The sequence below is a fragment of the Protopterus annectens genome, chromosome 3.part0 (assembly GCF_019279795.1).
Source record: "Protopterus annectens isolate FY-2018-M chromosome 3.part0, PAN1.0, whole genome shotgun sequence".
NCBI lineage: Eukaryota > Metazoa > Chordata > Ceratodontiformes > Protopteridae > Protopterus > Protopterus annectens.
In genome coordinates this window covers 901,806,832-901,824,912 of record NC_056731.1, presented here as the reverse complement: position 1 = coordinate 901,824,912, position 18,081 = coordinate 901,806,832, and the positions used below count along the sequence as shown (strand labels likewise).

At 44.0% G+C, this 18,081-nt stretch overlaps 1 protein-coding gene across 1 annotated transcript in view; it reads right to left on the bottom strand.

The window, feature by feature from the left end:
- Nucleotides 1-18,081, bottom strand: part of PRKDC (protein kinase, DNA-activated, catalytic subunit) — a 4,917,417-nt gene that overhangs the window by 1,755,087 nt on the left and 3,144,249 nt on the right. Inside the window, exons 41-42 of the mRNA XM_044065724.1 lie at nucleotides 5,825-5,973; nucleotides 5,558-5,695 (exon numbers count right to left, since the gene is read on the bottom strand). Of these exons, the coding sequence (XP_043921659.1) occupies nucleotides 5,558-5,695; nucleotides 5,825-5,973 (287 nt within the window). The remainder of the gene's footprint in view (nucleotides 1-5,557; nucleotides 5,696-5,824; nucleotides 5,974-18,081) is intronic.

Genomic DNA, 18,081 nt, shown 5'->3' with positions numbered 1-18,081 from the left:
TGCACGGAGCTCCATGTAGCAGCCTCTAAAATGTCCTTTGTTGCCACTCCTCTTAGGAAAGCTGTGGAAGTGGCTATAGCTCTGGTGGAGTGTGGCCTAATATTGGCTGGCACACCTTTTCCATGAAAAGAATAGCAAAATCTGATGCAATGTCCAATCCATTTTGAAATTGTTTGTTTGGAGATTGCCTTTCCCTGTACTCCAGCAGCATAGGCTACAAACAGCTGGTCAGACTTTCTGGTGGCCTTAGTTCTGTCCAAGTAGTAGCGTAGTTGTCTGTGTATGTCCAAAGTATGCAGTAGTTTTCCCCGCCTATTTTTAGGATTGGGGAAGAATGTAGGCAGATGAATTGCTTGATTTAGAGACACCCTGGAAATAACTTTTGGCATGAATGTAGGATTTGTTCTTAGGGAGACTCTGTCTTGATGAAAAATGAGGAAGGGGGGCACTGCCATGAGTGCCTGTATCTCCGAAACTCTTCTTGCAGAAGTGACTGCCAATAAGAAGGCAGTCTTCCATGAAAGGAATTGCATTTCTGAGGATGCTGCTGGCTCAAAGGGAGGAAGAGTTAGTTTTTCCAACACATAGTTGAGGTCCCATGCAGGTACTGGTTGTTTTCTGGGAGGTTTGATATTCTTTATCCCTCTTAAAATCTGTCTTAGCAGAGGATGCGGAAACACTGGAGGGTCACAATTGTATTTTGCTGAGATTGCTGAGGCATGTATCTTTGAGGAGTATGAGAGCCCAGTATGAAACAGCTCTGCCAAGTATTCCAATATCTGAGGAATACTCAGTAGTTCTGTGTCCTGACCCTTTTTGGCATTCCAGATGCTGAATCTTTTCCACTTGGCTGAATAGGTTTCTCTGGTGGAAGGTCTGCGTGCTTCCAGCAAGATCTCTTGAACAGATTTGGAAAGAGAGCTAGGTGTTGACGTCATGGAAGTCTCCAGGCTGTCAGATGCAATGTTTTCAGGTCTTGATGTACAGTCCTGTAATTGTGTTGCATTAGGAGCAGGGGCCATAGGGTCAGAGGCCATGGTTTGATCAGAGTTATGGTCAATAGCAGTGGGTACCAATGTTGCCTTGGCCAGTCTGGCGCTATCAAGATGCCTGTTGGTTGTTCTGCCTTTATTTTCAGTATCACCTTGGTCAGCAAAGGCAGAGGAGGGAATGCATAAATTTTTAGAGAATTCCAGCTGAAGGAGAGGGCATCCGTTTTCCAAGCTAGAGGGTGATGAGTCCTTGTGCAGAACTTTTCCAGGTGATGATTTAGGTGAGAAGCAAAGAGATCTACGTCCGGTATTCCCCATGTCCTTGTCAGTTGAGAGAAAATGTGAGGGTGCAACATCCATTCGTGTGGATCCATGAAGTTTCTGCTCAGATTGTCCGCCAGTACATTGTCCTTGCCTGGTACAAACTGGGATTGTAAGTGTATCTTCAGGCTCAGGGATTTTTCCCAGAGAAGCATTGTTAGTCTGCAGAGGGGATAAGAATGAGTGCCTCCCTGCTTGTTTATGTACCACATGACAGTGGTGTTGTTTTGTCCTTATTAGCAAATGTCCTTCTTGTAGTGATTTTTCGAAAGTCTCGATGGCATGTATCACTGCCAACATCTCCTTTTGGTTTATGTGCAGATGTCTTTCCTTTGGCGTCCATAGGCCTTGAATGCATCTGCCCTCCATGTGCGCCCCCCCCCATCCATGGTCTGAGGCGTCTGTTGTGATCATTTGGCCTGCTTGAGGTCTGTTGAAAGACATGCCTTTGTTTAGTTGACTGGCTTGAGCCCACCATAGAAATTCCTTCTGCAGGCATGGAATAAGTGGGATTATGTCCTTTAGGCTGTTGCTGTGTTGAGACCATAAGTTTTTTAAATACCATTGCAGCTTTCTCATATGAAGTCTTGCCAAAGGTATCAGAAGAATACAAGATGCCATGAAACCCAGGGCCTGCAGGATTTTCCTTGCAGTCAGCTGGGAAAGGCTTGCTAGGCCTTTGAAGTACTCTGGTAAACGCTGCTGTTTTTCCTCTGTCAGGTAGGCCATTTGTGTTTCCGTGTCCAGTTTGGCTCCTAGGAATGTAATCTGTTGGGATGGTAGGAATTTTGACTTTTGAATGTTGACTGTGTATCCCAAGGCCTGCAGTAGATGCATGACATAGTCCAAATGCCCTTTTAAGGTTTGTTTGTTGTCTGCTTGTATGAGGCAGTCGTCCAAGTAGGGGTATATTTGAATCCCCTGCTGTCTGCAGTGTGCCACTACTGATGCCAGGCATTTCGTGAACACTCTGGGCGCAGTAGACAAGCCAAACGGCAATGCTGAGAATTGATAATGCTCTGTTCCTGCAAGAAATCTGAGGTATCTTCTGCAGCTTTGTCTGATTGGGACATGCAGGTATGCCTCCTTGAGGTCCAGAGTGACCAGCCAAGACCCCTTGCCCAGCATGGGAAGAAGCTGCTGCAACGTCAGCATTTTGAACTTTGGCACAATAAGAAAAGTGTTTAGATTTGACAAGTCCAGTATGGGTCTCCATTTGTTTTCTTTTCTTGGAACAAGGAACAGTCTTGAATAAAATCCCTGGCCTTGCTCCTGAGGAGGAACCCTTTCTATTGCTTTTATACTTAATAGCTTGGAAACTTGAGAGAGTGCCTCTGCCCTTTGATGATGTGGCAGGTTTGGCATGCCTTGTCTTATTGGTAATGTGTGGAAGTGGAATCTGTAGCCTTTGTTTATCAAATCCAGAATCCAATTGTCTTTGGTTAAAATATGCCAGTTTTGTGAGAATAAGCCTAATTTTCTGCCCAAAGGTGCTTCTCTTTGAACCTTTGTAGGCGGTATGAAAGTGAAGTCATTGTGATTGTCCCTGTGGTGCAGCTGAACTGTCTGCGCCACTTCTTTGGTTTGGAGGTTGCCATTGGCGGCCCCTGTAAGATCCTCAGTGTTGTCCTCTACCTCTGGCTCGTCTGCTTTTTCCCCTTTGAAACTTGTCAGAGCCGGGGAAGGACCAATTCTTTGAGGGCCAGTTTCTGCTGAATCTGGGTGGCTGAACCTGAAGGAAATCCTTTACTGTCTGTACTGACTTTGCTTTTTCCTCTATGGATTTCAAAACATCTTGTGCAGTAGCACCAAAAAGCTTTTGTTTCTCCAAAGGGGCATCCAGTAACTTTACTTTAACATGGTCAGGCAAAAATTGATCCTTCAACCAAGCATGTCTACGTATTACAGCCCCAGTCATAGCTGCCCTACATGAAGCTTCCAGTGCATCATAACCACACTGCAGAAAATGGTTATTAACCTGCTGAGTGCTATGTATATGATCCTGCAGTGCCTTTTTATCAATAGGCTCAGAAGAGGCTACCTTTTTCTGTAAATCATCCAGGAGAAAATCTTGGTACTGAAACATGTGAAAAAGGCAGTTAAGAGACCTCATGGCTAGGGTAGTGGAGGTGTATACTTTTTTACCCCATCTCTCCAGGGACCTAGCTTCTCTGTCAGCTGGCAGTGGGTTTTTGGCAGAGGAGGAAGCCACTCCCTTGGGGCCCTGTGAAATAGTTTCTAGATCCACAGAGTGGGCCTTAAAAAGGTGCTTGTGAGTGTCAGGGACCCTATAATATCTGTCCGGCTTGATAGGAGCAGGAGGAAGAGAGTCAGGGTTGGCACTGGAGTCAGAGAAAACATCATCCAAAACATACATAACTGGAGGGATAGCCAGAGGTCTGTGCTGGGGGAGCTTGAGGAAAGTACGAAGCCTTTTCCTGGAGTCAGAGAATTCCTGACCCTGCCATTGAAAATGTTCTCTCATGGAATGCAGAACTTCCCCAAATGAGAAATCCTCTGGGGGGGAGGCTGAGGGAATAGATTCCTCAGCATCAGAGTCTTCGTAGGCCTGGAAGGGTTCTTCTTGAGTGTCAGAGTGCTCAGAATCCCCAGAAGCTTCATCCGAGGAGAGGTCGTCCGCCTGCTCAGATCTAGGCCTTTTCTCTGCAGGTGGCTGAGAACCTCTGTCCGGATGAGGCTGAGACCCCCTGATAAGGGAAATAAGATCTTTAGCCAGAGACATGATCTGCTTATCAGAGGAAGGGGCCTGGGCAGGCTTAGGATGGGCCTTGGCCTGACTGGCGGCCTTAGCACGTGCAAAGGCCTTGATGGACATGGAAACAGGAGGCCTAGCAGCCCCACGTGCAGGCTTTACCTTGTCCACCGGGATGGTGTCGGGTAGATCCAGAACTTCGGTTTCCGGAGGAAAATCAAAAACCGGCACCGGAGAGGTATCCGAGACCGAAGGTCGTGTTAGCGCTGTGTCGTCGGCCTGGAGCAGTAGATTTACCACTTCCGAAGGAGCCGGAGCACTAGTAGAGGGTTTAGGAGAAACATCGGTAGTGGACGCGGGCCGAGGATGTCAGTCCCGGTCCTTGCGTTTTTTAGCAGATTGCGTTGTCGGTTGTTCCGACAGCTTGATATACGCAAAGGATTCACCGAAGTCCTCGGCGAATTCTGCCTGGCGCCTGAGTGTGTGCTTATTAAAGCAAGCACAGGCCGAGACGTCGTGGTCTGGGCCCAGGCAGGGAAGGCAGAGAGAATGGAAGTCCTTATGAGGTATTTGTTTACCACAAGACAAACAATTATTAACTTTCTCAATTTGTTCTGACATCGGCTGGGGCAAGAATAAATGTTCCCCAACGGGGTACTTAGCTTTTAGATGACTTCGGTACTGAAAACACAGGAGCTGACCGACCGGCACTTGCGAACTGCTTCTGCTTCGGGCACCGCGTGGCAAGAAAGACTGGAGAAGATAGCGTCGGCCGATGCCTTTATACTCCAGCCGTTGTGACGTCGAAGAGGGGGCGACACCAGCCGACGCCGGACCCAGACTTTGGAATTCGTCCGACCGAGGGCTGCCTGAGGCAGGACAACCCATATGTTATGACTGCAGTTGCATTCTTGAAGGACATCCCTTAGCACAAGCAGCAGTACACCGTCTCCTTACCTGACCTATCCCAGGAGTCCCTCCTGGTGTGAGCAACACAAGGGAGCTAATGGAATATAAGGAGCTGTCATGGAGAAGCGTGATGTCAGTGGTAGTGGTGACCCCCCCCCCCACAAAAAAAAAAACAAACAGAAGTTCAGTAAACTTAATACAGGTCAGCTGAAGTAAGTAAAATAAAAGTTACAAATTTTAGAGTCAGAAAGCCCACTTTACATGATGATAGCAAAATTACAGCAAAAAGAAAACTTTCAGACAAGACCTTTAATAACCAGAAATGACATCCCATATTAACCATTCAAAAGCACAATTCAATAATTTGTCAGTTTAACCCATCAAGGTTAGCACTACTGTGACTGCTGCATAACAGTTTATGGGGAATGGATGGGTGAAATGCTTTAACATCTTAATAAAATATATCTTTCAATTAACAACAAACTTCAAGGTAACCATTTGGGTACTGACAGCACAATGAAAATAACCTGGCACAGCTAACCCAAAAAGGTTTGTAAAGACTTATGCTATTGTTCATTTAGACAAGCTACATAATGGCTGTTTGTGCACTATATTTACAGACCTCTTCCACGAGTGGTATTATTTTATTCTTATGCATGTGATTAATCAGGGCAGTCACGGTAGTCATGCATTCATGTTGATTGAGCTCATCCATTTCTAACTCCATAACATCATCCTGAGTGACAGACTCCATGTGTTCCTATGGAGGAAGAAAGAATAAATCCATATTATTAACAAAGGCTGGATTCTGTGATAACCAAAATAAAGACAACTACATTTCATTGCTATGGATTTAAATTGTGCTTTTAGCCAGTTTGGCTGTTACTACCTTCTTCCTGCTGCGAGCAACAGTTGCTGAGGAACCCTGGGAACTGTAAGAGAAACTCTGGACACCAGTTGAGAAATCAAACTGGCTCATTTCCTCACTCAGACTGCTGTCTGCCATGTAGGACTGAGATGATAAATACTGAGGCTCATCTACAAAAGAAAAAAAATACACAAATCACCTCTGAAAACTCAGACACTGTCTTATCTAAAGGGTATGACACAACATAAAGATACTTGTAAGTTGACTGCTCAAGTTCAACTTCTCTGCACAAGAAATCTGGACAGAAACACAAATAACGGGGGACAAATGAACAAAAATAACAACAGATTTTAAATACTGCTCTTATAAACCTAGAAAGTTGCTGGAATAACAGGTATTCTATTAGTATGTATTATCTGAATGATATGAAGTCTGAAACCCAAATGCCTGTCATTATTTAATGACTTCAATCCCCAGTCATTTATCAGACAACTACACATTTTAAGAGGCTGGGACTAAATCCATGAGCCAAAAATCTGGACAGTTAAAAGGTATGCTCTGTTGACTCTTAACTCAAGATATCTGGAGAAACCTAAAATAAATGGGGGACAAAGGCTCAAAATAGGAAGATATTTTGCTTGACTATTAGGATTTGTGTTAGCATACACTTTCTGAAACAGAGGTACTTGTGAGTGAGTGTGACAGTAAAGAGGTTTGCATACCTCTGGATCTTTCAGCTGAAGAAATCTAGATAAACCCGGAAATAAAGAGGATACAAAGGCTCAAAAATAGGAACAAATTATAATTACTGCTCTTATAAAATTACAAACTTGTTTAAATAAAAGGATTTCTGCTACTATGAATTTTCTTAAGAAAATAATAGTTTGAAAGTCAAATGTATACCATTATTTAGTAACTTCAATCTTCAATGACTGGCAACAAACCAAACGTTTTAGGAGCAAGGGACCAAAAAAAGTAAATGCCTGGATATTTTTAAGTGTTATATTCTGGACGTAAAATGATTCCTCCAACACCATTAACATATACTACAGCAAGCTTGAAACATTAGGCTAAGGAACAATTTTACATCAAAAATATATAAAAAATAATATAGTACTTAGAAAATAAATAAGCTACAACAATTTTACAGAGAACCCATTCTCCAAGTGCAATAATGCTCTCCAGGATGTGTATTCATGTACAATTAACACCCTGCATTGGGCCTCATAACACACCTAGGCAGGCATTAATTACACATTAACACACACCCTGTCAGGAATTACTGCTTGCTTACTATACATGTACGATGGCCTGTCTGTAGAAAATTGTCTTACATGAAACTGGTCAATGGTGCAAAAAAAAAGTTGAGACCACTGACCTAACACACACACACACACACACACACAATCTGTTGGAAATCATACTACAGTCTCAAGCCTGTCAGTAAGGTTGCCACAGTATGAGAGAGAAAAAGTGACAATTTCTAACAAGCCTGACTAAAGATCACTCTTTCTCTTTGGGTTTAAACCAATATTCATTCACAAAATCCTTATAAAGAAATGAGAACATTCAACAAAAACAAGGCCACTAACTAACTTACTTAACAAGCCACTGAGAAACACCTGTAAAGTTTCTGCTCTATAAATATAAAAGTGCGACTGGTTAAACCTGTAAATTTCACGGATACAAACTCTGTTCAAAAGCTCAAGAAAATATTATCTTAATTATGAAGAATCACGTCTTAAAATTCTACAGCCCACTATAGATTAATCCATTTCAATATTTAAATACGTTTTTGTATAAAATATCTACTCCCCCTCAAAAAATAATCACCATAAAGTTACTAAACCCTTCAGCAGAAAAGCACTTTTGTCTCTGGGGTCAAGATCACTGACTGATCATCAGGGTCTGGTGTTCAGTCCTGACCTATAGTCATTACCTCTAGGAAGTCTTCATGTTTTCCCTGTGCCTGTGTAGCTTTTATGTAGGTAATCTGGTCTTCTCCCAAAGTATGTTTACTGCATATTTTAAATTCCACATATACTTGCAATTATCTCTACTTTTTGGTCCTGGTCATAGCGGAAAAGGGTGAGATGGACCAGTTAGCTAAATTACCTGCTTAACAAATGATTAAATTAAAATTGTACCTGAGGTGAATAAAAAACAGCAAAAATCTTTTTTTTTTTAAATACTAAGGCCAAGGAGGACTACACATCAGTTATTCTAAATGCGCTGCTCATAATACTATCTTCCTTGTCCAAGTACATATGTAATAACAAGATTACGCATTCTTCAGTGACTATCACTCACAATCTCAACAGAAACTATATAGAACCTCATCCCAAATCCTAATGCAGATATCGCCACATTCCCCCTACTCATACAGACACCAAAATATATGTTAAATTGTGGGCATTAACATAATAATCCCTGCACTTTCAGTTGACACACGGATCCCAAAGCTACTTCCAAATCCAGATCCAATGTTAACTTAAATAGTGTCTTCTTTAAAGTAAACATCACTCCACTGATGCAGCAGAGTTTCACTGACTTTATATTAGCTGTGATTACAGTGAACAAATTTTTGGGAGACATTCACAAGGATTTACACATTATCAAGAAATAATTTTACCAGAAAGAGATGGATTGTGTGAACATACATATTCTTAACAGATGCATGACTAAAAGGTTCACCCCTAAATAATTTCTAAAAGTAATTTTTATAGAATTATTATAAGCGTATCTTTGCAGTGATGCACCACTTGTACAGCAGACAGATGTCAGCTCTCTACCCCCATCTCATCTTTTCAGAGAGTCAGATGTCCCCAGGAGTGCAGGACTGCATTAAGTGGCCACAGCACTGAAATAACATGTCATATGCAGTTCACTGTACTCTTTTTTGCTGTCCAAGAGGGGTCAAACTGAGTGACTATACCACAAATACTCATGCAGAATGCTATTTAAGCCATGGAAATCCTAAAAAAAGAATTTATGTACTCACCATAACGTTCCATCTGAGTAGTTGTTAATTTGTCTTCAACCTGTGGGTTCCCAGATCCATCTCGGCTGCATATCCAGCATCTGATCCAAGCTCAAAGCTCCTCCTCTTACCCATAATGCTCCTGCCTCCTTCCTCCCTTCAGATCAAGTTTGCTGCCCAATCTAGTACTCCCACCCAACCCAGTAGAACCTTGTCACTACCAGAAACCATCAACAAGGATAAGGATAACAGGCACCCTTAAGGTGACCACCTCCTGTAGTCGCACGAGCAATCAATAGTTCACACAAGGCCGGGGGAAGGAGGGAGGCATGGTTGAAGACAAATTAAGAACTACTCAGATGGAACATTATGGGGAGTACATAACCTTCATTATCTGAAATTGTCTTCATTTGGTCTTCAAAACAGTGGGACTCAGTCCCCCGCTACTAAACACCTGGGAGGCCTTCATAGAAGGATATTCCGGAGCACGGCTCTGCCAAAGGATGCCCTGTTCCTGGATACAATGTCCAATTTAAAATGTGAGATGAAGGTATAAGATGAGGACCAAGTATAAATACTGTCTAATGAAACGCTGAACCAAAAAGCCAATGGAGTGGCCATAAATCTGGTGGAATGTGCTTTCACATGATTTGGGGGGAAAATCCCCTGACATAATACACCCGAATGATACATTGGGAAATCCAACAGGCGATAGTAACTTTAGAGATTAGTTTTTCTAAAAAGGGTTTGGAGTAAGATGAAAACTTGGTCAGATTTACGAAAGGCTTTTGTCCTGTGCAGGTAGACACGTAACTGTGCACATCCAATAAATCCAATTTTTATTCTCCCTTATTTTAAAAATTTGGAAATCTGATCACCCGATTTATGCTGTTCTCTAAAGCAACTTTTGGAAGAAAAGATGGGTTAATGCACAAGGACACCCTGTCCTTATGAAAAATCATATAAGGGGCTTTCACCGACAAAGCTTGAAGTTCTGAAACTCTCCTGGCAGAAGTAATGGCAACCAAGAACACAGTCTTCCAGGACAGAAATTGCAGATCCACTGAAGCTGCAGATTCAAAGGGGGGGGGGACTAAGGAATGTGAGATCCCACAGTGGCATAGGGTCCTTCACCAGGGGGGGTTGAAGAAGAAAGGTACCTTTGAGGAAGGCCTTGCAAAGTTTTGAAAATGCTAAGGAAGCCATATCATCCCCACATGATAATTAGAAACTGCAGCAAGTTTAACTTCGACTGTGGAAAAACTAGCACCTTGTTGAAAAATTCCAGTCAAAAATTCCAGCACCACGGAAACAGGGGCAGTGAAAGGATGTAGTGCATGCTGGGAAGTCCAGATCAAAACATTTCTCCATTTACGGGAGTATACCTTTCTGATGGAGGACTTATTGGCTGCCAACCAGGATTCTTTTGACAGGAGAGGATAAGTCAGAGTCCTGACTATCATGGGAACTGGAGCTTTAGACTGTCCAGGTCTGGATGGGGAAACTCCTGAGGGATGAGAGATGAGATCCAGAACCGGATCCAAAGTCCATGGTGGAGCCACCAGATGAGACCACAGAGAGGGAAACCATACTTGGCGAGGTCAGAATGGTGCAATAAGGATTACTAAGCTCTCCAGCCTGGGAGCTTTCTGAAGGAATTTTGGAATTAAGCAAAGAGGAGGAGGATAACCATACAGAAGACCAAGGGGACAAGCATGAATCAGTGTCTCTGGGGGCATCCCCCGGAAGGGGGTTCAGAGCGAAGAACTCACTGCTTTTCACATTGGAAGGAGAAGCAAAAAGATCGCAAAGCAAGGCTGACCCCACTTGTGAAAGATCCGTTCCACTACTGAAAGATTCAGAGACCACTCATAAGGCATCACAATAGATCTGCTGATCCTGTCTGCTAGAATGCTGGACCTCCCCGGGATATGCGTTGCCACCAGAAAACAGCCAGTAGAGATCACCCGCTCCCATACTCTCATGGCCTCATGACATACCGGATAAAATCTTGCCCCCCCCCTGCTTGTTGATGTACCAGACTACTGACATACTGTCCATCTGAATAGCAATTGTTCCTGAGGGAAAAAGGGCATGGACAGCCTGCAACACTAGAAACACCACCTTCATCTCCAGGACGTTGATATGCAATCTGGTCTTGTAGGCGTCTGTAGTCACCGTGGCTGTGGGGAAAGATGAAAGAAAAGGATGACCTCGAACAAGGTCCGAGGAGTGAATCCACCACAGAAAGGAGCACCTGCAGACTCAAGAGATTCGGACAGGGTGAATCAATGGAAGATCTAACCAGAACCATTGTATTGCAAGGGTTCATTGAAGAATCCGCATGTGAAAGCAAGATAAGGGTAAGAGACTGGGGTCTTGGCCGCCATGGACCCCAGCTCCCTTAATACTATCTCCACTGCTGGGAATTGAGTTTGAAGAATGCAAAGAACATATAGCTTAAGAGTGCATATCCTGTCTGGAGTAAGAAAAACTTGGTTTGAATTGCGTCTAAACACACCCTAATGAAGTCTATTGTTTGGACTGGGGCCAGAGATGATTTGCTGAGATTGATGGCAATGCCTAACCTCTTGTCCAAGAGAAAAGAATCCCTCACTTGACAAAGTTGATGCCTGGAAGGGGAATCTAGGAGCCAATTGGCCAGGTAGGAAAATATCTGAACGCCCTGGAGTCTCAGGTAAGCAGCTACTACTGACATTACTTTATTAAACACCCTGGGGGGGCTGTGGTGAGACCAAAGGGGAGCACTCTGAACTGGTAAATGATAGTATCCTAACCGGAAACAGAGAAACCTCTGAGAGCACCTGTCCATTTTGATGTGATAGTACGCATCCTGGAAGTCGATCGAGCACATCCAATCACTCTCCTGCAGGAAGGGAAGGATAGACTGAAGCCTGACCATCCAGAACTTCGTCTTGGCCACTGACAGGTTCAAGGTGGAGAGATCCAAAAATGGGTCTTGGGTCCCCCGTTTTCTTTAGCAAATAAAAGAACCTGGAATAAATTCCTGATCTGGAGTGGTCCTGGGGGATGGGTTGGATGACTTGTTTTCTTAGCAGCTTTGCGATTTCCAGTGCTGCATCCTCCCTGTGCATGGGTGGGACATCCAGGTGGTGTTTGGAAGGTGGAGATAGCTCTAGAAAGGGGAGAGAATAGCCTCTGCAACTATTTTGGAACACCCAACAATCTTTTTTGATGGACTCCCACACCATTAGGTGTAGGGAGAGATGGCCCCAGACTGTCGCCAGAGATAAGCCGCCGGGCAACGCTTCAGGGTTGCTGGGCGGGTCTGTCCGAGAAAGGCTCTCAGGACCCGTAATTTGACAGACCACCTCTGCCTCTAGGGCAGAATCTATCAAATCCCCCTCTGCCTCTGGGGATGGCGAGTCCTGAGTGTCCCAGGGAAAACTCTGACATTTCCGGAACCACATCTTCTTGGTCCCTCACTGATTCCTGGAGAAGGATTATTGAGGGGCTGAAAAGTGGATCCCGATGGCAGAGTCTTCCTGTCCTTCTCACACTGAACTAATGTGTCACATGCTGACTTGCCAAAAAAGGAGGAACTGCCATACAGGGTACTGGTAAATGACGCCTTAAAGGTTTCCAAGAACTGACACAGCCAGAACACCAGGTATGTTTGTCTGATGGCGGCTCTAGCGGCTCCCTCAGTCGCATGGGAGAGGATACTCAGAGGTATTTGTAACAGAATTTAAGGTGGCCATATGAGCAGAAAACACCTTCTTGTCCTCCGCTGAAATGGACCCAGGGGTCGATTCACCAAACACCCCTTCACTAAGTCTCGCTTCAGCCGAATCACATGTGCCATGCAATTCAGCACCTGTACAGCAAAGGTCACTGAAGCATATACCCACTTCTCGAAAAGGGTCCAGCGTCCTTGACTCTCTGTCAGGAGGGTGAACCATAGAGCTCTCGAGCATGCTCCTTCCTATTGGCAATCACCACCACCATGGCACCAACTGGGGATCGCTTATGCCAGTAAGATCTGTCTGAAGCAGGGCTCAAAACCTTGTTTGGACATTTGAGAATGGACTCCACCATGTCAGTTTCCTTCCATGCTCAAGATGTAATGAAATCTTCCTGTGCCAGATGCTTTGAGGAACACCGATTCATCAGAGGTAGATTTTTAGGCAGACCACCCCTCTCCCTTGTGAAGGAGTTCCATGATGTCACCAAAGGAGACGTCCTGGGGGGGGGGTGACCGGGGGGAACCTTCCACTTCCTCCAAATAGGTGTCTTTGGTGACAGACTCTGGTGGGGAGTCTAAGTGCCTCCTTTTGCTTGCACATTTGCAAGGGACCTCTTCAGTTGGGATCTCTGGGGAGGACTCGCCAATGTCTTGCTTTTCCCAAGAGGGAGCATCCTGAGGCAAAGCAGCAGCAGGCTGTCCATTAGATGACAGAATGGCCAGATCCACACCAGAAACAGAGGGAGTCGAGATGGAATCTGAAGACAAGATAGTCAAGGGTCTTGAAGAAATTGAGAGAACCCTCTCCACCAGGTTGAAAGCCAAAGGGGAACGGACATCCTGAGAAAGGACAATAGGAGTTGTCACCCTGTGACCAGGAGGAGGAGTCAGAGCCGAACCTCCAGGTGCCAAGATGTCAAGGGGAAGGCTCTGCTCTGACACACTTGGAGCAGACACCAACTCCTCAGACCCGATGCCGGGGCTACAGCTCAGAGAGCCTGTCGGATCTGACCTGCTGAAGGTCATGGCCAGAGTTGAGGTACAAGGTACCATCATTGCCAGCCCCTAAATGCCAAGTGTCCTTGGATCCAAGGTCTACGAAACCAGAGGTTGGATCGGAGAAGGAATAATAAGGGGTGAAAACGGGATGCATGCTCCCCGCTCTGGAGGGAAAAGGGGCAGGCAAGGCTCCTGGGTGCGGATGAACTTCCACATCATCCTATCCATCTCCGCTTCGCTAAGGCTACCACTGGAATGGGAGGAAGAGGTGACAGACACCAGCCTACAGGGGAGGTGAGGAGAAGCCTGAGCTAGTGACCAGTTTCAGAGCTCCTCCGGTTGCCTTGGCGCCAACCTAATTTAGGTGGTGGGGTCAGCTGTAGCTGTGCAATCTGGGGACCGCTTCTTTGGCCTGTACCTCTTGGGAGATTTCTCTCTATCCCCAGTCCTCAACTGGAGTTGGAATCCCAGAGGCCAGGGAGGAAGCAGGGGGGGCAGGGTCTTGAGTCCCGGAGGACTTAGATGGAAGAAGGCCCTTAAGAATAAGTTTATTTCTCCTGTCCATGAGTGCAAGGGATTAAACCCAGCACAGATGGAACAGGAGGTTTGAAGGTGGGCTGTCCCAAGACAAACTACACACAGAGTGTTACCATCGGCAGGGCAGAGCTTAAGGACACACACTGTACATTTTTTGAAGCAGAGTTTGGGAGCTTCGGACATAGTCCCAACCTAAGGCCCAGCACACACTCAGTCACACAGTCCACACACACAAGAGGAAAGATAGATTTTTTTTTTTTAACTAACTGATGGAAAAGTGGGAAGGGGAGGTAGAAAGCAGAGAAATAACAGAAGTGAGAAGAAAAAAAATTTAGGTGAGGGGTTAGTTCATCTTTGAGGTCATGTAGGACGCAGCCTGGGACACCGTCCAGTCCCATTGATGCTGTGTTTTTGGCTTTGGAGTGGGCTGTTTTAACATGAGTGTCTGTGATTTCAGAGGCACTACATTCTTCTGGTATGGTTATGGGCCCTTTTGGGGGTGAGGGGGTGGTGAAGTTTGCACTAAACCTGTCTGCTAGGATGTTGGCGATATCAGTTGGTTCAGTGTACTTTGTGCCATTCTGCACCAACTCCGAGCAGATCTGAGAATTGCCACTTAGATTCTTGACATAGCTAAAGAATACATTGTGGTTATCTTTGGAGTCCTTGGCAATGTTTCTTTCAAAGCTAGCCTTAGATGATTTTATGAGGGATCGTAGTTTCTTGCTGATACTGCTCAGGGATGTGTTCCCTTCTTGGGATTTTACTCTCTTCTGTACTAGTTTCCTCCTTCTATTGTATAGCTTGTTTATGGCATGGGTCCCCCACACTGGTTTCCTTTTCTTGGAGGAGTGAGCCTTGGTTTTGCTTGGTATAGCACGATTCATGCATTCTTGTAGGTGCCTGTAGAGTGCATTAGTACAGGATTTTGCAGCTTGGGCTGCGTTATCCTTTAGCATGGGGGATTTGAAACTTTCCACCTCGGTCTTAAGTAACGTGAAGTTTGCTTTTGAAAAGTTTTTCAAGGTGGTTTCTTTGACCGGGGGTGGGGGGGGGGGGTGGAATGTGGATATCCAGAGTGATTAGTTTATGGTCAGATCTAACCAGTGAGGGGTTGACCTCCGGTATGGAACACCGGTCTTCCATGTTTGTGATGACCAATATGTTGTCATCTCCAGTGGGGGTGTTGACCAGTTGATACAGGGCGTTTGAGTTTATAAATTCTTGGAAATGTTGGGCAAGGGAGTGAGTACTTGAGTAGTTCTCCCAGTTAATGTTTGGGTAATTGAAATCACCCAATATCAGGACATTTGGTAGGACCTTTATGTTTTCCAGTGTTTCCAGAAATGCAGAATGGGGGGTCCTGGGACATGGTGGGTGATCTGTAGCAAGCTACAATTTGAATTGCAGTTCTGCCCGTTGTTAGTTGCATGTGGATGATCACTGAAGCATCGTGCTGTGCCACTAACCTGGAGGTGAAGGTATCCTTGATGAATATGGATATGCCCCCGCCTTTTGTATTTCGGTCCGGGTCTTGTGACCAAAATGTATGTACGAGTTGTAGCCTGGTAGTGCTCGGGTGCTCTTGGCAGCCTTAAACCAGGTTTCTGTTACTGCACATATATAGATTTTCTCCATACTGATGAGTGCTTCGAGTGCGTGCATTTTGAGGTTTAGACTTCTGGCACTGAGTAGCATTTCCCTCAGTGTTTTGTTACTTGTGCTATTTACGGCGGTGGGTTTGTCTTTTCAGCCTTGCCTAAGAAAGGCACTAAGGGGGTGGCAAGAGCCTTGGTCAGTATTCGAAAGCCTAAGGGTGACAGGTGCAAGCTGTCTCTAGCAAAGCAGTGTGGCTTGTCAGGAAATGTCATCTCAGGCTAACAGACACTGAATCCCCTTTGAATGACAAAAGAAGCTTAGCCAGTTGTTGAAATTGATAATTTTTTCTTTATACCGTGGTATCATTCTTGGTGAGGGCAGGATGCTGCTCATGATCAGGGTCATACTGGCCTGGGCTACATGATCAGAGAGCTCTTCCGTGTCTCTCCATGTAGTCCAGGGAGGTACGACTCATGTCATTCACACCAACATGGACAATGACAGAGTCGTATTTGTACTTGTTCTGGAGTGACCTGAGTGCTTCTGTTATGTGGCGGATCCTGGCACCCGACAGGCAGCTAACAGTAACCTTCTCCTTGTTCAGTCTAGTGAGCAGGACATCAGTGTGCCTGACTACAGAGTCACCTATTACTAGTGTGTTGCGTATGTTATTTTGCCTTAAGGGCTGTGATTGCGTGGCACACTGATTTTGTGAAGTATGTGTTTCATGGTTTTGTGTTAGGGGGTGGAGGTTGCTTGGATGTCTGCTTTGGAGGTCTCTGTTGCTTTTGCCGATTTTTATTTAGAGCCTCCGAGTATGTTTTCGTGTATTTATGTGTGTTTTTTGCTGGTTTTAGCTGCCTTCTGATTACCATTTCCAGGACAGATTTTAAGTATTGGATACATTCCCTGCAAAGAACCAGAACAAACCAAAGCGACTTAATATAGCCCATGTTCTTTCATTTCTCTGTTTTTTTGTTTTCTTGGTTTTTATGAGCCGAGAACCTCACAGGAAAGTGTGTTTCTGGTAGTTATATTAAAATGCTAAATAATACTTTATATCATATAGAATGAATAAGACATTCAGAAAACATTTAGACAGATTGGCTCACTTGCCAAAGTTCATGGCCTACTGTTCAAGAAGCTTGAATTCCAAATACATGTGGTATTTTCTAACTCCCAGATATAAACAAATGTTTATATATATATATATATACATATCACACACACACAAATATACAAACATATACATATTTATTTAATTTACTTGTTTGATGACCAGGAATGTGCAACTGAGCACAAGACTTTTTTCAACGGAGGCCCGGGGGAAAAGCTCCAATACAAAAAAGATTTCAATATATAAATAAACTAAGAGAGACTAAACATGCTTTAAAAAACAATCCTTAGTCTAAATGGCATGGAAAGAATATTATACAGACCAACATTATCTTATAAAGACTAAACAGTATAATCATAAATAAAACTGGTAAGGTAGGATGAGTAGCGAGGAAGAGAAGAATATAAGAACTAGGGGAACAGAAAGAGGTTTAAAAGAAGTTGAATACAAGAAAGGTGGAGAACAAGTTCAGAACTTAAGTTAGAAGTTAGAAAAGGGAGACAAGCGTAGTGAAATAAGTATGAAAATGGATACAAGGTAGTATGGTATAAAAGAGCAAGTTTATATCAGCTAAGGAAAGTATATGTAAATAATACAGAACAGATATGAATTTTGTTGGGTATTTACAGGGACAGGTCGAGCAGTTTAGCCAGTAATGTTTACTAATGCTCATGAATTCAAAAAAGCTCTTAATCATTCTGACGAAAAAAAAAGTAGTTTGTTTTAGGACTGGGCAACAGAGCAGCTATACAGATGCTGCCCAATAGTACTTTTGGGTTTACAGATTTCCAAGGATTGTTGATTAGAACTCCTAAGTGTCAGAGTTGGGATATAGAATTGAGAGAGAGTGAATGATAGCCAGTTGAGGAAGCAGATGATGGAATTCCAACCAGTTGAGAGATTTGAGAGAGGCAATGATGGAAGTTGAAGGGCTGGTTAGCAGCAAATCTAGCAACTTTATTGGGCATGATTTTGGGATTAGATTTTAAAGAGGACTGAAGGCAAGTAAAGATCTGTGAGCCATAGAAATGACTAGGAAGAAGATAGGCATGTGTTAGTGAGAGTCTGGAATTATTGGTAAAGAATTTTGTATTTCTGAAAAGTAAGCTTAGTTTTTGGTGTGCCTTTTTTATGCAATAATGTAAGTGTAGGTTAAATTTAAGTTGATCATCAATACCACCACCCAGAAAGTTTGGTGTAATTTTCCAGATTTATGACCGTGCTGTTAAGAGACGAAACAGAAAAAGGTTTAAAATGACAGATTTTGGAAGAAAAAGTTTAGTTTTACTGAGATTAAGAATAAGATCATTATCAAGAAA